Here is a 22,370-nt window from a genome sequence, read left to right as displayed (position 1 = left end):
TTATTGTAATCAAACCTATGGATGATTTTAAACCCCTTATTTTGATTCTTTAGATTTAATGCTAAAGACTTTAATGGATTATCACTATGGATTCTCAAAAGTGATATCTCTTTGGATTTGGGATCAAGGATAAATCAACAGACCACTGAGAAGGCAATCCCATTTATAGTACTGGAGAAGGGCTAATTACTTTTCATAAAGCCATGAACACTCAGAATCAGATGCCTCCCTCAGTATTCACTCATCGCCTTCTTTTCAATTTAGAAGAGAGTTTGAAAGGAGTAGATGCATGAGACCAGACTGAGCAAAGCAGTTGCTTCATTTATGGTGGATTTTGGATGACTACATATGGCATCTCATAGCACACTCTTCCTGTCTGTAAAGACCTCTGGGTATTCTGAGAGCAATAAGGGTCAAATTAATCTCAATGATGTGTCAAATTAGTAATCATATTAATTCCATATTGTCACCTGCTCTTTGGCAGGTTTAATAAGCCACATGTTAAATTGATTATGCAAATTATCTTAGGAAAATTAAAACATCTGTTCCACATATCACCATATTTCAAGGTGAAAGTCTTCCTGAAGGTGAGATTTCAATCCCACCGAATATGATGTCTTTGGCTACATTATGCATGGCTTTGCAAAGCATCTAAACTCAGCATTGACATCTTTCTTTTCTTATGCCACATATCAGGATGCTATAATTTTGTAGCACTGACAATCAGCTAGTTTGTTTTTTGCACATAATACACATTGACATGATCCATAAAAATGGGAATAAAAATGTGGCATAACTATAAGAGATTTATCTTTTCACTTCATAAAAGGATAAGTCATGAGACCACAAAAAAGATGTGGATGGACACACTGGAAATCATTCCAGGAGAGCCCAGCAGAATAGACAGGCTTTGAGAACTCCTGGAGGCGTGTTTACTCATTTCTCCCTTTTAGTGAGATCACTCCCCTTGAGTCCCTTACCGTGCCTTCATTTTCTCCATCGCCATCGGTTCTCAGTTGAATTTTTAATAAAGAAGAATGAAGCAATATTCTAGTAACTTTAGTTTTATACAAGAATCAACTTGGGAGCTTGTTAAAAATACAAAGATTATCATTTAGTAGAACTAGAGTGGAGGCCAGGAATCTACATTTTTAAGCATGTAAGGTGGTCCTGATGTACTGGTCTATGGTCTGCACTGAGAGACACAGTTGTGTCTAGGATGGTTAACAGCACAGATCTTAAGGATGTGACATCCCCAGATTTGAATTCTTCCTCTGCTACTTACTCCCCCTATGGCCTTGGGCAAGTTATTTCATGTAAGTCTTGGCTTCCTAGTCTATAAAATAGCGATACTATATAATACATTGAATACCTTAAACTTACACGAAGTTATTTGTCAATAATATTGCAATAAAAAATAGTAAAAAATAAATGGGGATACTACAATATGGCTAAGCCTTGAAAACACTATGCTACATGAAATAAGCCAGACACAAAAAGATAAGTATTATGAGATTCCACTTACATAGGTTTCCTAGAATAGGCAAATCATAGAATCATAAAGATAGAATGTAGAATAGAGGTTACCAAGGGCTAGGGGAGGGGGGTTGAGTTTTTGTTTAATAAGTAAAGCATTTCTGTTTGGGAAGATGAAAAAGTTCTGGAAATGGATGGTGGTAGAATGTGCACAACAATGTGAATGTATGTAATACTACTGGATGATACACTTAAAAATAGTTTAATATGGCCCTGGCTAGTTTTGCTCAGTGGTGAGGGCATCAGCCTGAGGACCCAGGGTCATGGGTTCGATTCAAGGGCACGTACCTCAGTTGCAGGCTCAATCCCTGGCCCGGGTCTGGGCCTGTGTGTGAGGCAACCAGTCAATGTGTCTCTCTCACATCGACATTCTTTCTCTTTCTTTCATTTTCTCTCTCTCTACACACACACCTCTCTCCCTCCTACTGTCTCTAAAAATCAATGAAAAAATATCCTTGGGTGAGGATTTTAAAAAATAGTTTAAAATGGTAAATTTCATGATATTTTACCACAATAAAAAGAGAGGTCCATAAGAAATGATAATAAATTAAGTTATTGATTCAAAATGGGGATAAAAATTCCTGCTCCCTAAGGTGGCTGTGAATTTTTTTAGTGAGATAATATATGAATAGAACTTACTTAATACAGGGCCTGGCATATAGCAAAGGTTCAGTAGATGGCAGTACCTCCTGAGTGACAGGGGACAGCTCCTTCCTGTACATCGCAACATGTCACAGGCTGTGCGGAGAGGGTGGGTCATTGTATACCAAGGCCAGCCACATGCGCCCAGACCCGATCAGATCAGCAGCTTCTCAGTTCCCGGAGGTGTGTTCCAACTGTCCAGGGATTGACACCCCCCTCCCCCACCACCACACACACACACACACACCTCCCCGTTCTACAGCTACTCCTAGAAGAGGCTGTCTCACTCTTCAGAGGAGCCTCCTGCTCCATCCTCCCTCAGAGGAAACACAGGGCTAGGCCAACTGCTCCTCTCCAGGCTGTCCCTTGGAGGAGGTGAGAATGCCACCCACCAACACAGACAGCAGAGGAAAGTGCCCTCTCCTCCTGAGGACCCAGCTGACCTCAGGCTCCCGCCCAGTTATCTGCATCATCCCACCAGCAGCAGGTCTGGAGCAGCTGCTGTGATCTCACGCACCCACATGCCCTCTCTTCTCCCCTCTCCTTCGAATCACCTCCCTTCTACACAAAGCGTAGCCAATTAATTACTCTTCACAAAACACAGCCTTAAACATCCTTTTAAAGAAAACTCCCACAGTTGCAAATAGCAAAAAACTAAGATTATTACACAAAATTAAATTAAATTTCACAATCACCCCTTTGTTTTCCCTTGGATTTATTGTAACATTGATGAGGCGAATATAATTCTGACTTCTAATTAGTTTTAGCTCCCACTGGTACTAAGCGCTTTAGGTTTTAAATGTTACAAAGACTCATTAAAGGCTTTTCTTCTCCTGTTTTTCTTCATCTTTCTTCTCAAACCCCACGAGCAAAAATTACATCTAGCTTCATTTAATTTTTATCTTTAAAATGTTGACGAATAAGTAAATGGTTTTTCTTTGAAAATGGTAATGATGAAAGCACGCATCTGTGGGATGGGGATGGGTGGGCAGTTCCGTGGGGATTTGCTTTCCTAATTGGAGTTTCGTAAATGGTCGTCACTTCTGTCTCACTGTGAGGGCATGAAAATCTCACTATGAAAGCCAGGGGGGAAGGTCAGAAAAACATTTAGTTCCCACTAAATGAGGTTGTATCTATAGAATATGGAGTGAACTAGTTAGTCCTGAGCAAAAAGGAAATGAGCAACAGCAACAAATCTCACCTCCATTTAGTGGGGAGAAAAGCAACGAGCGTTAACATTAAATGCTTGAATTTACAACCTATTGTTTGAAATATGCAGACACAACACAAGTGGCCTTTGAAAAACAACTGACATCATGTGAAAAGATAAATTGGGAGATTTGGGGATATAAATTATGCACATAAATAATAAACGGGCCATATTAGAAAAATAAAGATTACAGAAGAATGAAAAAAGATAAAATAACATAATTTTACCATCCAGAGATAACTACATTATGGACTCTAATCCTATTCTAGTCTTCTGTATCTCTCTTCATATGTACGTGAATGTGAGATGTATACATACTGACATTGAATTTAACACTATGACTCAGGTGTACACAACAATAAAATGAAAAGAACCTTTATTTCTTCCCTGTAAGTGGATCTTATTTTGTTCCTTAGAATGTGCCTTGCCTCTGGTTACTAGGCTCCCACAATCAGTGACCTCTTAATTGCAACACTAGTGCTATCAGATTCCCTCCCCTCTGGTCCTTTCCATAGCACTTTTCCATTCCTGCCAAAGTTCAGCCACAATACGGGCTGCAGGTGAGGTCACCTTGTTATGAACTGAATGCTTGTGTCACCTCAAAACTCATATGTTAAAACCCTAATCCCTGGTGTGATAGTGTTTGGAGGTGGGACCTTTGGGAGGTAGTTAGGTTTACATGAGGTAATGAGGGTGAGGCCCCCACGATGGGATTAGGGTCCTTAGATCAACATTAAGAGAGACCAGAGTCAGCCTCGCCAGCCATGAGAGGACAGTCACAAGACAGCTGTCTGTGAAGCAGGAAGTAGACCTGCACCTGGGACCACCTTGATCTTGGACTTCCCAGCCTCCAGGACTGTGAGAAATAAATGTTTTGTTTAAGCCACCAGATCACGGTATTTTGTTATAGCAGTCCAAGTTGACTACAATGCCTCCATTTTCTAGCTGTGTAATTTAGGATAACTTATTTACCTCCCTGAGCCTGGGGATAACCTGTGAATTGATAACAATCCTATCTCCATTTTTCAGTTGCTGTGAGGATTAACTGAGATAACATGCCAGCTTTTATATCTCTACTAGGTACAAAATAGAAGTCAACAAATGCTAGTTCCCACCTCCACTCTTTGTCTGCCTAGAGAAACAGACTCAATGTAGGTAAAGATCGTGTTCCCTCTCTCAGGGGTTCATTGTCAAGCAAGAGCTGAAAGGGGTTAACCTTAAAGAGAATGGATCATTTCATCTGAGGTTAAGATCTGTGTGCGTTTGGAGGGCTTTCCAGCCCCCCTGACACATCTCATGAGCTGCCACTGTCTCTACAAGAAGCAAAGTCCCTGTAAACTGGAGGTTTGCTTGTCTCTATTGTCTTATTCTGTATTTTTAAGTTAACATCAATTGAGTTTTATAAGTTTGAGGATTCTTTTATGACTCGGGATAAATGCATAAACCATAGCTTTATACAAAAAAAAAAAGGAATGAATGTCTGTACCTTAAATTCCCACCTTAGGCAGAAAACACATTAATAGAACTGAGTCTACAACTGTTTCTCCATCAGACACTGCAAATGATCATTGAGGGGATGCAAAGGGCCCCGTGAAGCCGAAATCAGGCTTTGTTTTCCCGCAGCTTCTGTAAGTGTGCAGATCTCCTCAGCACCCCGCTGCCTCCACAGCTTCAGGCAAGCACGCTCTTAACTTTGCAGACCCCATTCTCCCTCTTCTGGACTGCTTGCCAATTAACTTAGGTGCCAGTCTCCACAAAGTCTGCCAGGCTGCATTTTGTCTCCACCAGTGGACTCCTAAACCATCTCCCAGATGGGTAGTATGCCAGGAAATTGTGGAACCACAAACACCTTCTTCTCCCTGGATCCCCCTTTGCCTGCAGTGTTTTTTTCAGACAATTGCTCCAAAATATCAGCGGTGAGTCAGACCTAGCGATCAAGAGCACTGAGCTCTGTGGTATTAAATTGAGAGATGGCCTAAAGGTAAAGGTAAAGTAGCCCCAGCTGGCATGCTAGTCACGAATCTTCAAAGCTGGGTGATAGTATCTTTTCTGGGGCATCAGAAGCTCAGTAAAGAACTTCCTGCCTCAGATTGAGGAGGGGGGGGGCGCAGCAAATTGCCTCCTTCTCTAAGCAACCAAGTCTTCAGCACTGACACTGACACCCACACTGAGATTTGTGCGTACTTACCATAGACACTCAGTTCCGTCCAGTTTCAATGTGCTTCAGACCTGAGTTCAGCTCTGGCTCAGCTGGGCTCCAGGACCTTGGGTGTGTCACTTCCTCAGACTTCAGTTTCCTCCTTTGAAATTTGCACTTGGCACCAGTCAGGTCCTCAGACCTGCCCAAGCTCGGGAGCAAGCAAGGCGCTTGTTCAGGGAGAGAGTCCAGCTGCTGCTCCTGGGATGCTGGCAGTGTCCCCGAAACACTGGATTTGGAACTCGATGGGTCTCTTCCAGCTCTCAGATTTCTTTGATTTAAAGACACACAAAAAAAAGTATTCTGGGTGGAGATAGAAGATGTTTTTACTGCAAATGCCTTGCCGAGTTCTAGGAAAAGCAGGCCAGCAGTGGGTCTCAGCACCACCGTAGGATGTTGATGCCTGAGGCGTTTCTATTACCATTCGCCTCTTCACAAAAAGGCCTACACCTGTCTCCTTTCCTTCCATCTGTTTCTGGTAGCTCCTGTAAATTGCACCTCCTGCAGCGGTTCTCAACCTGTGGGTTGCGACCCCTTTGGTGGTCGAACGACCCTTTCACAGGGGTTGCCTAAGACCATCCTGCATATCAGATATTTACATTACGATTCATAACAGTAGCAACATTACAGTTATGAAGTAGCAACGAAAATAATTTTATGGTTGGGTCACAACATGAGGAACTGTATTGAAAGGGCCATAAGGTTGAGAACCACTGCTTTAGCGGGAGGGAGTTGGCACATCTTCCCCTGAACTAGTAATAGGGTATCCACGTGAAGTGGACACACACACACACACACACAAGTCAAAGCCTCACATGAACTTTTTTCAGAAAAAAAAAAACTACAATATGCACCTATCGTCTCTCTGCCATGTAAAAATCCTCATAAACCAACATTCCTGTGTGTTTTTCTATGTGTGGGGAGCATTGTTCAGCTAGTTGTTTTCATTCCACATTCAAGGCCCCGTAATTTCCTCTCTGCAGCATCCATCAACGAGGTTAAGTTTCTCCTCCTGTGGCTCAGACTTAACATAACATATAAAGAACTTCTAGCCTAGTGAGCAGCGCTAGGAGTTTGTGCAGGATTACCAAGCCCCGTCCGGATATGGAAAGAGCTCTGTATGTAACTGAACCTGAACTGCTCCTGCCTCAACTCATCTTCTATGGTTTTGAAGAGGAAATGGAAGTGTGTGAGGCCTTGACAGTTTGCTATTGTCTGCACCATAATTTGTAAGGAAAGCAGTGACTCTAAGTAGCTTCCCCCTCCAGGCTCAACCCTTTCCCAAACCTAGAGTAGTGGGAATCCTATATAATAAAGATGTAACGAGCCCCTGTCGTTATTATTATATACAGTATGCCAGGAGGGACACAGGATTCTCTCTCCCGCCCTGGAGATGCATTATCTCATTTTCAAAATGGTCTCTGAAGCCACAAGCACAACAGCCCTTACATTTAATTCTGCCAAGTAAAAGATTACTGGGGAAGCAATCAAATTCCAACATTTCATCATCTTTTTGCTGCTGGGACATTCACCTCCTAGGCACTGGGGAGATTATTGATGGTCCAGTTATAGTCTTTGCTTCCTTTGCAATTGGAAGACCAAACCGCTATAATTTATAGAGGTCTCTACTGGGTAAAAAGGACAATGAATTAGACCCTGTGTTTCAAAACAGAGGAAGCAGCTGTGACTCAGGTGCTTCTAAAGAATATTTGAAATCAATATCGATGGTGACAGCGTGGGAGGTGTCCTTCAATCTGGTTCCCAGTGGTCTTTTAGCATCCGTGTAATGTCAGCACCCCCTCTGCTTTCCCCCACCATGTCCTCAGAGCAGAGAGGGCAGGGGTGTGGGATGGGAAACACAGACACACACACACACACACACACACACACACACACACACACACAGGCTTGAGTCTGCCAGACCTCAGCTTGAACCCTGGCTTCACCATGTATTAAAATTCCTGAGAAAATCAATTTACCATTTTGAATCTTAGTTTCCTTATCTGTGAAATGGGGCTACTATTCTTCATAGGTTTATTGAGAGGATTCGGTGGCATAGCATGCGTAAAACATGGGGACAAGGCCTGACCTTAAGAAATGTCAGTCTTCTTCCCCCTAATTTCCTCCTTTCCACACCTGTCCTTTCGTGTGTTGAAATTCAAATCCTTGTCTCGTTTCTTTCTTCTCCAAAGTGATCGTTGCATTTTCTTTTATAATTTCCCAACAGTTTTCTTCTAGAGCCTAAGCTTTCATTGGGAGGGTCATTAACCTCCCCAAGCCTTTGAAGTGAATGATTTTGAGTGCAGACTGGTTGAGTCTGAGAGTGGCCATAAAAGCCTAACTTGTGACCGAGAGGGATTTAAATGAAAAGAGAATGATGTGGCAGCTGACCTTTTGAGACTTGAACTTCTCACCGTTCACAATGCATTTAATAAGTCATTTCTGAGCATTTACTATGTTCGAGGCATTGTTGTAGATGCCGAGGAAACAGCCGTAAACAAGGTTGACTCAGGTCTGCTCTCCCATTTGGTGAGGACAGACCCCTGAGTCAGGCTGCTATAACAAATACCACAGACCGGGTGGGAGATTAGGGGGGATTTTAGGGGAGGATCTCAATAGATCAATACAACAGACATTTGTAACTCACAGTTCTTGAAGCTGGAAGTCCGAGACCAGCGTCCCACCATGGCTGGGTTCTGGTGAGGGGCATCTTTCTGATTTACAGACAGCTGCCTTCTTGCTGTGTCCCCAGATAGCTGAGAAAGAGACCATCTCCTGCCTCTTCTCATAAGGGCACTAATCCTATCCATGAGGTCTCCACCTTCACGACCTAATTACCTCCCCACGGCCCCACCTAAAAATACACCTTGGGATGTAGGGCTTGGACATATGAATTTGGGGGACACACACATATATTAGCCCATAGCAGACACTTAATGATCACACATAAACCAGATAATTTCTGATCCTAGAAGTGAAATGAAGATAAAGCAAGAAAATAGGACCAGGAGGGATTGAGCAGGAGTCCTTTAGGTAAGACAGGGGTGGGGAACATCCTGGAACATCAGGTGTGAGAAATCATTCGGTCTGGCCCTGCCAAGACATTAGAGGTGAGTTAAATAAATGTTTGACCAAATATAGCAGGCTAATTTTTATTTTTAAGTTGATCATTTTGTATGGCCCACAAATGATGTTATAAATATCCAAATGGCCCTTAGCAGAAAAAAGGTTTCTCACCCCTGAGGTAAGAGATCAGAAGAACCTTAGATTTCTCAACCAGGGGCTAGGAGGGATTGGAAGGGGAGGGAATGAGAAGCTTTTTTTTTTAAGAAAAAAATCCCAGGATACTGTTTGTTTTTAAATTATCTTCCAAAAAAACATATCTTCACTACAACTTAATGAACAAGATATCAGATGCATTTGTGGCCAATGCCAATGGACTCACATGATTTGTAAAAATGTATTAATTTCCCAAGGTAGTAAGTGTGTGTTAATGTTGTATGGAAAAAGAGCCTCTAAAATTGAAACTGCCTAGATGGACATCAGGGGTTTTAAAATATTCTTGGGCCTTAACTTTCAGTTGTTCTTTGATGGTACTATTGGCAGAGGTGGGGATGGCACCAGGTATTAGACCAGTGGGGTCAGACCAGACCTGGGTTCAGCACCCTGGGTTCTTGAGTTCTGGCTAGGAAAGAATTCAGAGCCAAGACTCAAACTATAAGAGAACATTTATTTGAGGTAGAAGAAGTAATGTGTGGAAGAAATGGGCTTAGGAAACAAATTGTAAAGGCAAAGGAAGGGCCCTGGGAGAGCACGCGGGGACCTTCATTTTGAGGGTTTTTAAAGGTTTGGGAGATTAGGGGGGATCTTAGGGGAGGATCTCAATAGAATAGTCACCAGTTTATACTGATGTGCCAAAATGAGATTTATTCCCTTAACTTCATCTGTCCTTGGGTGTGGTTGGCAAATGGCACTAATTAGATTTCTGCTGTCTCCCCGAGTAGGGTGATTTAAGCTATTTACCCCCTGGCTGGGGAGAAGTACAAACCATTTGCTCTTAAGTGTCCTTGGTTTAGGGAAGACAGGATTTACTAGATGGCTACAAACTGCTGCTTAACTACCTGTCTCAGTTTCCCTCTTCTGCTTGTCCTGGCTTACTAGCTTGTCTCATAACTGCCTACCACAGTACTAGATAATATTTGATGACCATATTTCTATCATTTGAGAATTGTATAGAGGGGTATTTGCCAATAGCCCCTTTAAAAAGATTATTTCTTGTTTATCCCTGTGGAACTCCAGGGACCATCACATGATAATTTGCTCTCGCTCAATGAAGGGGCAGATGGCTCTGTTATTTGGTTGGCACTATGACTGCCCAGTGGAAAAGCTTTATAATGATGATGATGTGAACAAAGAAAATCCTTGGCATTCTCAAGTGAGGTTCATTTCAAAAAGCATGTGCTGCCCTGGCCAGTGTGCCCAGTAGTTAGAGCCTCGACCTGCACACCCAAGGATCAACTCCCAATCAAGGGCACATACTTCTGTTGCAGGTTCGTTTCCTGGCCTCCGGTTGGGGCACATGCAGAAAGCAACCAATCAATGTATCTCTCTCATATCGATGTTTCTCTCTCTCTCTCTCCCTCTCTCTCTCTCTCTCCCCCTTTCTCCTTTTCACCCTCTCTAAAAAAATTCATGGAAAAAAATACCCTCGTGTGAGGATTGACAACAATAACAACAAAAATGCATGTACTTAACTTCTCTGATTTGTTGGTGCTGTGGTAGGTCCTAGGGTTAGAAAGAAAAGAAAAACAGCTTAGAGAGGGATGTGGTAAGAGAAAAGTATGGCTGGGGAAGTGGTTTGGGAGAAAAGGACATTTTAGTTGGTAAGGTGGTATAAGGGAAGAATAAAGACATGAAACCTAGAGTAATGGGAATCCTATATAATAAAGATGTAATATGCAAATGGTCATTACATAATGACCAGATCACGGATCAGCAGGAGGGTGGGGCAGTGAGCTACAAGTAGGCGGTGGAGAACTACAGGAGGGGGCAGGGCACCAAGCTATGAGGGGGAGGGGTGGGAGGATGGGGGAAGGGGGTTGGGGGGAGCTACAGGAGGGCGGCAGCAAGCTACTGGCGCATGGATTTGTGCACAGGGCTACTAGTTCTCTAATAAAAGTATATAATGGCACTTTATACTTTTGCCGAAACCGGTTTGGCTCAGTGGATAGAGCGTCAGCCTGCGGACTGAAAGGTCCCAGGTTCGATTCCGGTCAAGGGCATGTACCTGGGTTGCGGGCACATCCCCAGTGGGGGGTGTGCAGGAGGCAGCTGATCAATGTTTCTCTCTCATTGATGTTTCTAACTCTCTATTTCTCTCCCTTCCTCTCTGTAAAAAATCAATAAAATATATATTTTTTTAAAAAGTATATAATGGCACTTTTTAAAAATTACTGTTTAAACATAAGTTAGATAAAAGTATAAAGAAAGCATTAAAATTGCCTATAATGCCACAGTGCTAGGGAGTTAAAAAGACATGAGCAGAGCAAGGACAATGGGCCAGGTGCTGAAGGTCACCAGGGTGGGAAGCCCGAGTGCCTAGCAAAGGACAATTGTAGGGGGGACCTCGCCCCCAGGGAGACCTTTTCTCCCCTAGCATATGGCTGGTCATTCGGTTTAGATCCCCCTGACCTTTTATACCACTGGTCATTTGGTTTAGACTCCCTGATCTTTCCTCCCTAGAGAAAACATGTAGGCCTCAATTATATTTCAGCTCCAGGCCCAGAAAAGGAGAAAAACCAGAGAAGTGATGCCATGATTGACCTCAGGACCAGCTGCATTAAATAATGACCCCCTGCCCTGGTGCCAACTTCAGAGTGTAGGCTGAGTAAAACCCATGTGTTGTGGAATCTAGGCTGGATCAGAAATGTTCACTCTATCACCATTACACCACTTTCATCTCCATCATTACCACTTATTGAGCACTCATGATGTTCTAGGCACTTGCTATCTTCTTTTAACCACCAATCCTCCTCCCTTCTGATTCATGTGGACTGGGTTGGGGCCTGGAAATCTTAATGTTCAATAAGTGCCCCTAGTTGAGACATGCCAGGAAAATGAGGCTTAAAGAAGTTAAATAACTTACCCAAGACCTTTGACCTGAGGCAGCTGGATGGCAATCCTTCCTTCCAGGGCCCTAGGGAATGTTCTTTCCTAGTGTCTCCCACCTCTCTCCCCTTCTCCCTGGCCCCCTCTGTGCCTAATGTTCTTATGTTGTCTTATATTCTTCAAAAGGGAGTATACTTCAGTAAGAACTAATCTACAGGTACTCACTTCCAAAATGACACCTCCATACTTTTCAAATTCTTTCCCTTTATCCTGGCATCTAGATCATATCTATCAGCACCATCAGCATCCCCTGGGAGTTCGTTAGAAATGCAGAATTTCAGGCCCAGCCCAGACCTACTAATGTAGAAGTAGATGTCTAGGAGATTTAAATACACATTAAAGTTGGAATAGATGCTCTTCTAGACACTTCTCAGCCAGACATTGATCTGATTATTTGATTAAATGATTCACCACAAAAGCAGTAATTTTCAACCCTGGTTGCATTTAGAATCATCTGTGTTTGAATGTTGATGCCTGGGCCCATCAACAAACCAGCTGAATCTGTGGGGGTGGAGTTTATTCATCTATATTTCTAGAAATACCTTGGGTGAGCCCTAGCTGGTTTGGCTCAGTGGATAGAGCGTTAGCTGGCAAACTGAAGGGTCCCAGGCTCAATTCTGGTCAAGGGCTCATTCCTGGTTGTGGGCTCGATCCCCAGTAGAGGGCGTGCAGGAGGCAGCCAATCAACGATTCTCTCTCATTGATGTTTCTCAACAAATACTTTGGGTAAGTGTAAGTGAAGTTAGGGTTCAGAACCACTGCTTTAAAGATTTTAAAAATTTAGGGGGATATTTAGAAACTGCTCTAAGTTAGAAGAAAAAAATGCATAAAATCCCACATTAGTTTCTCATAACAATCAGAATAAATTTCAAATTTCTCACATTAGCACCCAAGGAAGACCCTTTCTAAAATATATATACATATATATTTTATTGATATCAGAGAGGAAGGGAGAGGGAAAGAGAGATAGAAACATCAATAATAAGAGAGAATAATTCATTGGCTGCCTCCTGCATGCCCCCTACTAGGGAGTGAGCCTGCAACCTGGGCATGTGCCCTTGACCTGAATTGAACCCCAGACCCCTCAGTCTACAGGCCAATGCTCTATCCACTGAGCAAAACTGGCTAGGGCAAGGAAGACCCTTTCTGATTTTGAGTCCTGTCTATATGTCCAGCCCTGTGTCCTGCTCTCCCACAGCCCACACTTTGGGGTGCCCCAAACCACTGGCATTTCCCCAAACACATCCTGTTGCTTCATACCCCATGACTTTGCCCAAATTCTCTCTTCCTCCATTCTTTGCCTTATCAAAGACATGACTTTAAGCTTCTGCTTCTGGAAAGCCTTCCTCAATCCCATTATTCTTGGAGTGAAATTTTTGTTTTTAAAAGTAAAACTTAAAGTTTTTGTTTAATGCTTTCTAGTTATTTGTATTGTCAGCCATATCCCAAATCCAGGGACCCAAGCAGACCTGGCCTATTGTCTCCTCTAAGCTTTGTCTTCCAATAACCACACTGGGAAAATGTGCTAATTCAGAGATGACCCTTAAATGTTGCTTAAAGTTCATTTAAACCCCTGCAAATGCAAAGGCCCGTGCCTCTGGGCAAGAGAAATAATCAATCTTGCCTTTTACAAACTTATTGTATGTACCTAATATAGACAAAACAGAAAACTTCTCCTTTACTAGAAAGGAGCTTTCACTACATCATGAAATCTTATACATTTAAAATGTAATTTGACACATAACTTGCTTTTTCTCACTTTTGATCAATTTTTAGAAGTAGCATGAAATGAACCTTGTGGGGTTTTTTTCATTTATTTTCTATGTTGAGAATATCCTTCCTCACATAGAACATGAGGACATTTTTGGATTTACATGGCATGATTTGGTGACCCGTTTTAGAATATGTAAACTTTGGATCAAATTGAATGAAAGTTTAAAGGTCCCTGAGAAAGAGTCAGATTTTCTCTTGCATAAGTAGTGTGACCTCTTCTAAGAAAAAAGTCTAAACACCTCTGAAATAGGTGTTTAATTTTTTTCTCATTTTTTCTTATAAACTTTCAAGAGACAGGAGAAGTAATTCCCAGGATATGCATTTCTTCTCTTGAATGCTCTGACCTCCAAATTCTCCCTGTTCTATCTGCTAAGAATTGAATTGAGGGAGACAAGAACTATTATTCTATTTAAAGAAAAAAATTAACAGTTGGGAGGCTTCCGGTCAAGATGGCAGAATGGGTAAATGCAGTACTTGTCTCCTCCCACAACCATATCAAAATTGCAACTAAACTACAGACCACCATCATTCAAACTGCCTGAAATCTAGCTAAGTAGAAGTCCTACAACTAAGGATATAAAGAAGAATCCACATCAAGACTGGTAGGAGGGGTGGAGATGGGGAAGGACTGGTCCCACACCCACCTGTGGTGGATAACAATCAGAAGGGACATCTCAGCTGTGGAGGTCCCCCTGAAGATGGAGGGATCCGAGCCCCACACCAGTCCCCACAGCCCAGGGTTCCAGAGCCAGAAAGAGAAGTCTCCATAACTTCTGGCTGTGAAAACCAGTGGAGATTGTGGTTGAGATGGAGATCTGCTGGAGTCCCAGGCAGTTCCTCTTAAAGGGCCTGTGCATGAACTTACTCAAACTCACTACTTCTGAGCTCCAGCACTAAGCAGCAGCTTGAAAAGCTCCAGGAACATATGGGGAGGAACTGAATTGTCTGGTTCAGGACAGGGCTGGAGGGGCAGCTTTCTCCCAAACCCAAGTGCTGGAAAAGGCCATTGTTCCTTTGCTGAGCTGAGCCCCCCAGACCAGCAGGCAGGCACCGTGTCTGAGTCTCCTGGCTAACACACTGTCGCCCCACCCTGGTGATTCCCTGAGATCCCACCCAATCCAACTTTTAGGACAACCCAAGCTTTCCCATACAAACAGACTGTCTGGTCTCATGCTGTTGACTTTCCTAAAACCTCTCAAACAAATAGTATCTGGCTTTGGCATCATGCCCTGTACCTCTTGCTACATGGCCCCAGGTGGGCACTAGTGGCAACCAGCCTTGGTTCACAGTTGGCCTCTATCAGGAACTTCTAAGCCCAGCAGAAGTAGCAGTTATCTGATTTCTTTGTAGCTCATGCTGGGTGGCCCTGGGCAGGGCACAGGCGCAACTGACGTTTGGCCTGTACCTCCCAGGAAGCCCCAGAGCTACCACACCCAGTGGACAGTTTCAGACTATACCAAAACACCACCCACCACCTCCGCAATTAACACACTCAAGGGGCAGACTCAGCAGGCACCAGAGCCCTGCTGAAGAAAGTCCTGCTCTGTGGGGTCAGCCCCTGCATCGGTGATCCTCCACTGTAGTTGTTGCCAGACCTCACAGCTGATCAGCCTGGGGATAAATCCCTCCCATTGACATGCCCAATAGCTATCAAGGCTCAACTTCAACAGGAGAGTGCACAGCGTGGTGGGGGGTTGCGGGGCGGGGCGGGGGGGGGGGGGGGGGGTTCGCCTAAAGTGACCGAGGCTACACCACTGGGTCCTACAGGACACCTATTGCATAGGGCCACGCTACTAAGCCTGGGAGATATAGCAGCTCTACTTAATACATAGAAACAAACAAAAGAGTCAGCCAAAGTAAGGAGACAAAGAAACAGATCTCAAATGAAATAACAGGAGAAATCTCTGTTTAGAGCTCCTTCCATTTGAAGCAGAATCAGAAGCCACTTAATTTCTTTAATAGGAAAGAAGCTCAAAATATAATTTAAGTATGGTGAACATCCGTCTTAGAATTTTGCTAAGTTCTAGTCTCATTTGAAAGTAGCTACATTTTTTTTATGTTCTCTGACAAACAAAAAATGTATATAACAGCTTTAATAAGAGGAAAACTTCAAGTAGCACATATGAGATTTGAAATATTTCTTTAAAGTCAATATATGAAGATATACATCCTTTACTAATACTAGCAATTAATTATGTGTATATTCTATCTATAAATGGCATTACAGCAGTGGTTCTCAACCTTCCTAATGCCTCGACCCTTTAATACAGTTCCTCATGTTGTGGTGACCCCCAACCATAAAATTATTTTTGTTGCTACTTCATAACTGTAATTTTGCTACTGTTATGAATCGTAATGTAAATATCTGATATGCGGGATGTATTTTCATTGTTACAAACTGAACATAATTAAAGCATAGTGATTAATCACAAAAACAATATGTAATTATATATGTGTTTTCCGATGGTCTTAGGCGACCCCTGTGAAAGGGTCGCTCGACCCCCAAAGGGGTCTCGACCCACAGGTTGAGAACAGCTGCGTTACAGTATCTATAACTTTGAAGGAGATAAATGAATAATAAGTAATTAACTTTGGATATATTTCTGCCTTTAGATTAGCTTGCTACTTATCTCTACTTTCCTTTCTTCTTCGATTGTTCTACAAAGTAATCATTACAAGCAAGTGTCAGGGCGCCCACCCTGACCACAAATTCATTAAAATCCACTCCGTTGTCCCTATTGGAGTCCAGGTCTTGCATTAGCTTATCAATCAACTGAGGGTCCTTTTGGCACAAAAAGGATAAAGAAAATGTCTAGCTCCCAGGCTTTGAGATTCATAATGACAAGTGAAATCGCATCTTCCTTTTCTCTATATTACATTTTTTATTTTCATTTTTAGCACCTAAGGACAGTTTCCAAAGGGCTATTTGCAGGAAGGTTTGAACAAGGCGCAGATTCTAAATGAGTCTAGCACTTTGCCCCAGGGCCACCTACTTCTGGCTCAGACCTAAACACTCAGGAGATCAAACAGCAGCTCATCATGAGCCAGAGCGAGCGGCTGATGCTGAAAATGCACTCACTACACGACATCACAGGTCAAGGACCAGGACTCGGGGAGGCAGGCAGGGAGCAGGGAAAGAAGGTTTTGCAGCCGAAGCCAGTTTGGCTCAGTGGATAGAGCGTCGGCCTGTGGCCTGAAAGGCCCCAGGTTCGATTCCGGTCAAGGGCATGTACCTTGGTTGCGGGCACATCCCCAATAGGAGATGTGCAGGAGGCGGCTGATCGATGTTTCTCTCTCATTGATGTTTCTAACTCTCTATCTCTCTCCCTTTCTCTCTGTAAAAAATCAATAAAATATATTTTTTTTAAAAAAAAGGTTTTGCAGCCAAAAAGAGATAGTGTGAGCGGCTCTACCAGTCACCAACAATGGGACTCTAAGCAAATCCCTTAACATTTTTAATATTTCATATATGTAAATGGGGAGAATTAAATCTCCCTACAAATTTGAGGGATATGTCAACATACTTTTAAATGTGCTTAGCATCAGATTTGCTATATTTAACAAATATACGGGACACTTAGTTAAATATGAACTTCTGATGAACAATGAATACTTTTCTTTAGTAGATTGCATGGGACATACACTAGTTTATCTGGCAGCCTTACTGAGCACAACGCCTGACCAAGAAAGAGGCACCATACACGGCAGAACTTACAGAATGACTGCAGTTATGGGTGGAGAGTAAAGCTCGGAGCCCACAGAGAGCAGGGCCCGGAGTGGGTAGGACTGTGAGGCACCCACCCTTCCTCTGATTAGTGGCGGATGAGGTTCTAGAAGTAGCTCATTTCTTCCGGGATTTCCCATTGCCCTCTCGTTTGCTGCCAACCGTTAAGTGGTTGGAAACTTAAATTGATCTAAATCAACTTGATCAAAAGCAATTATAAATTTCACTTGAATAAATCAAAGTGCGAGTCTGACCAACTGAGCCTTTTATTCTAAATGTTAGACAATACAGTAGCCAAACTGAATTTGAAGAAAAAAAAATTCCTGGGGAATTCTAAAATCACTAAAAAGGTATTGTGAAGAATTGCAATATTAATATACAGCATGTGACTATAGTTAACAATACTGTGTTGCATATTTGAGAGTTGCTAAGAGAGCAAAAGATCTGAAAAGTTCTCATAATAAGGAAAAAATGTTTGTAACTATGTATGGTGGCAGATGGTAACTAGACTTATTGTGGTGATCATTTGACAATATAGACAAATATTGAATCATTATGTTGTATACCTAAAACTAATATAATGTTATATATCAAATATACCTCAATAAAAAAAAGTTCTAGAAAAAATACATAAATTACCATTTGCTCTATCAATGTAATAAAAATAAAATTGTTATTTGGAATCCAAAAATAAGTTCCTAAAAAATTACTGTTAAAATTTTTTTACTTAAGTTTTTCCCATAGAGAGTGGGAAGAAGACTGTTGTAAGTACAGTCACTGTAGTCTTAATGCAGGGTTTGTACAGAATAGCATCATGCAAGGGCAGTAGATCCTGCTCAAGCCCATTTGAGGCAGCTCCATAAACATCAGAGTGACGTGTTTTAAACCTCGAGGAGGCCCCGAACACTGCACTGTAAGGTTTCATGTGTAGATTTATTACACTAACTCCTGGCTGTCTTGAGATGTGAATCAGTTTGCTACCCAGCTGGTTACTGGCCAGACACACCCTTTCCATCAATCCCTATCAGCTGTGCTTGGCTGACAAAGCTTTCCGAGTATTTGCCATTCATTAGAAACTTTGCTGCCATAACATAAAGCACCCCAGGCTTCATTTCTGGCCCAAAAAACAACATCCATTTACAGACACCTGGACAAAGCTCCAGGTATAACTACTGTAACTAGCTGTAACTATAGTTATAGTTACTAGTTCTATAAGTAGCTACATCTCTGCTGCACCAGGGTGTTGAGAATTGATGAGAGCCTCACATAGAATTTACAATACTTGGAAACCCACAGTTGATACAGGAAAGGCCACACACGGACGACGTGCACAGAAAACAAAGGTTCTCGTGTTTGCGCCCCTGTGTTTCCAATCTCCAAATAAATTACGCTGTGTCTGTGGCAGTCACAGGGGACGATGTGCACAGAGGCTGTCCTGGGTGTGCACCTCGCCCGCCTGGACCGCAGGGGCAGGGAAGCTGGGGCACACGGGGAGGGCGTCCGTGAGCTCTCTCTGCGGGAGCATCTTCATCCTGCCTTGTTGACCTTGAATCGGTCCCCTTCCTGGCAGGAGTAGCACTGGAAGATTCTAATCATGGTGTCCATGGCCCTGGCCAGCCGGGTGGGCTTGTTGGCAGCAGCGCTGACCCTGCCGGGGCAGGCCACCAAACTCAGGCGGGGAAACACCGACACGTTCATTAACACAGAAGAGCCTGTGCTCGTAAGTTAGAAATCAGACAACAAATATTAAAACACAGGCTAAAAATAAACAAAAAGAGGAAGAAAACACCTAACTTCTTACTGGTTCCGCCAAGGCGCAGCTCTGTCAACAGGTGTTTACAATTAAATTATGTGCATTTATAACCGAGGTTTCCACCTCAGCACACCTGTTCCCAGGAAGATGAAAACCACCTGAGACGAGAGATTCCAAAGGAAGAGCCTGGGAGCCTGTTTTCAATCACCCGAAGGAACAGGTGTGAGCTGCTGCCCTGAGGGTCATAAGGAGGGGTTGGCGCCCACTGTGTGCATTAGCTGAGAAGGCAGGAGGAGGAGAGGAAGCCTTCAGTGATCCCTCACTACAGGGCGTAGAAATACAGTCAGTTGCTAGGAAGTTGATGAGGGGGGAAAAACTCTAAAAACAGAGGAGCGAAGAAAATACACTGGTTTGCTTTTTTTGCTGGGCGACGCGAACATGAGTGGGCTGGAGAGCGACAGCGGCCTGCACCGAGTGCCTTCCTCCGGGGCCTGCGACTCGAACTTGGCGCTTTGGAGAGCCTCGGACGGCGGAGCGCCCGGGGGTTCGGGTTCGCCGCCAGGCTTCGAAGGCGCGCCTCCCCAGGATCGCCAGGACGGGAGCAGCAGTGGGAACCAGCGCCTCCCCCACCTCTCCTCGGCCGGGCAACAACATCTCTACAGCCCCGCGCCGCCCCTCTCCCTTACCGGAGTCCCCCAGTACCCGCCACCACCCTACTTTCCACCTCCCTACCAGCCGCTGACTTATTCCCAGTGGGCAGACCCCTACTGGCATCTGGGAGAAGCGTACGCTGCCATCAACCCCCTGCACCAGCCGGCACCCGCCGGCAGTCAGCCGCAGGCCTGGCCCGGCCGCCAGAGCCAGGAGGCTGCTGGCTTGCCCTCGCACCACGGGCGCCCGGCCGGCCTGCAACCCCATCTCTCCGGGCTGGACGGCGGCGCTCTGAGCGCCCGCAGGGATGGCTTCCGCCGCTCGGACCTGCTGCTGCCCCCCGTGCACGCCCTGGACGCAGCGGGGCTGGCGGAGAACCTGGGCCTTCATGGCATGGGGCAACAGGTGGACGAGGGGCAGATCGTGGATGAGCAGCACCTGCTTCTGCATGATCAGACTGTGATTCGCAACGATCCCATTTCAATGACCAACGATCCCTTGAGTCTCCCCTGTCAGAAGGAGCTGGTGGGGGCTGTGATGAACCCCAGTAAGGTCTTCTCCGTCTGCGGAAGATTGTCCCTCCTGAGACCCAAGTCGAAATACATAGTGACAGTTGCCGAAGTCCAGAGGCGATTGTCCCCGCCTGAGTGCTTAAATGCCTCATTACTGAAAGGTGTTCTCAGAAGACCCAAGTCTAAAGATGCATGCCGGTCCTTGCGGGAGGAGCTGGACAAGATGGGGCTGAACCTTCCAGCCGGCAGACGGAAGGCTGCACGCGTCACCCTCCTGACTTCCTTAGTAGAAGGGGAGGCAGTTCAGTTGGCTCGGGACTTTGGGTATGTCTGTGAAGCCGAGTTTCCTAGTAAATCGGTGGCCGAGTACTTAACCAGACCTCATCTTGGAGGACGGAATGAGATGGCAACGAGGAAGAACATGCTGCTGGCCGCACAGCAAGTGTGTCAAGAATTCACGGACCTTCTCCACCAAGACCGAACACCCATCAGGAACAACCGGCCGGCCCCGGTCCTAGGGACGGTCATTCAGAACTACCTGTCTCGCTTCAGCCTGGTGACCCACGGGTTTGGCAGCCAGGCCATCTGTGCCGCCGTGTCTGCGATGCAGAACTACATAAAAGAGGCTTTGGTCATCATAGAGAAATCCTCCATGAATCCCGGGGACCGGAGCCCAGCCGATTCCAGCAAGACCTCGGAGAAGATGGAGAAGCATCGAAAATGAAACAGGTGAAACAAAGGGACTCTCCAACCACTCTCACCGGCACAGATGGGGAAGCTCCTCGGCCTGGGGGAGAAGCTGAGCTTGTACTTGCCTTCCCATTGAAAGGCCTGTTGCCCCCCACCCCCCCACCCCCGGAGTTGGACCTGCCCTCTGGGAGTCCTTAGTATTTCTCTGGCGCTGAAGCGTCTCCTTAACTCTGGACAAGTGATCAGAAGGTGACAAGTACTGGTTCTCTATTCATTAAGCTTATGTTTTATTTTGAACCCCATTCTTCTGTCTCTGAAAGTGGTGCTACAAGTTTTCAAACCTTTTAAATCCATCCCCTGGGCTAACAAAACCTCCACATGCTTAGCTGTTGAAATGTCATATCTATGTGATTCAAATCAATAACTCAGTGTGAAAGTCATTGCTGGCTCCCTGCCCACTAAATATTTATCTTTAGAAAAAAGTGTTTATCTAGCATCTTCAGATATCAAATCCTGCGTTCAGTAGGAGGCAGACTCCGCTTAGCAACTAATTAATAGGTGGTATTGAACACACTTAAAAATCCCCTTGTTCAAAAGGGGCTTTTGGGTTTTATAAAACACGTAGAAACAAAGCCTGCTGATTTTATGTTGTTTGTTTTTTAACTGAAAATTAACTCTACAAATGGGAGATTCTTTGAAATGACATGTTCCTTTAAGGTACTGAAGCTTTATTTGCATATTTATTTCACATCTTGGTGATTCGAGTAAACTTGAAAAGGGTAGGCATGAAGCGTTTTTTGCTGCCTGTCACCCCCCAGGTCCCAGAGGAGGCGCTGTTATTTTGAGAAACAATGTGTCTCGTGTACAGATTTTATTTATGCATAATTTAATCGGGTCTGTAAATACGGGTGCACTTCTTAGTGACTTTTTGAGAAATGGGATTCCATTTTAATAACTTTTAAAGGTGATGGGGTCATCTAAAGCACATCTTTAGGTTTTATTAATATGTACACAGGGTATTACGAATTAGGATCCTGGGCTCTGTTCTATTTAATTGAAGCTCTCTGTTCACAAACAATAACTTTGTGTCTCATTCCTGCTGGGCTAATCCCAAGCAGGAGTGCGCGGTGCAGTGTATGGGGTGCCATGGAGATTTGGAATTGAACTCTATGCCTGTAAATGTTCACACATTAAATTGTGTATATGATACCTGTACAATAAAAAGTATTCTCTATAGAAAAAAAAAGAAAATACACTGGTTTATCAGGTAAACCTGGAGGCTGCTCAGCAAAGCCAATAGCAAGGTCCAGGGAATAAACTCAGAGCAGACTAATTAAGCTAAACCAATGGGCAGTTGTGCAGCTATAAAGAAGAATGAGGAAGCTCTCTGGGCCGATTTAGAAAGGTACAAAGCAGGACCCTGGCTGTGTCTGAAGGAAATAAAAGTAATAAGTATATGTGTATGTACTTGGCATTTGAACAAGGAGTCACTGAAAGGATCCATAAGAAAGTAA

The 22,370-nt window shown here is 44.0% G+C and overlaps 1 protein-coding gene and 1 pseudogene across 1 annotated transcript; one reads left to right on the top strand and one right to left on the bottom strand.

The window, feature by feature from the left end:
• Positions 1–16,158: 16,158 nt before the first annotated feature.
• On the bottom strand, positions 16,159–18,948 carry S100Z (S100 calcium binding protein Z). The gene is given in 3 exon segments (XM_070411707.1): positions 16,159–16,338; positions 18,740–18,792; positions 18,795–18,948. Coding segments are annotated over 3 exon segments (387 nt in total).
• Positions 18,949–19,441: 493 nt separating this feature from the next.
• On the top strand, positions 19,442–20,890 carry LOC139008097 (transcription factor AP-2 gamma pseudogene; annotated as a pseudogene).
• Positions 20,891–22,370: the final 1,480 nt, after the last annotated feature.

This window comes from Myotis yumanensis, unplaced genomic scaffold (assembly GCF_028538775.1).
Source record: "Myotis yumanensis isolate MYYU_CA2020_CCGP unplaced genomic scaffold, mMyoYum1.0.hap1 SCAF_4, whole genome shotgun sequence".
NCBI classification, from domain to species: Eukaryota; Metazoa; Chordata; class Mammalia; order Chiroptera; family Vespertilionidae; genus Myotis; species Myotis yumanensis.
This window is presented reverse-complemented; position numbering and strand designations above follow the sequence as displayed.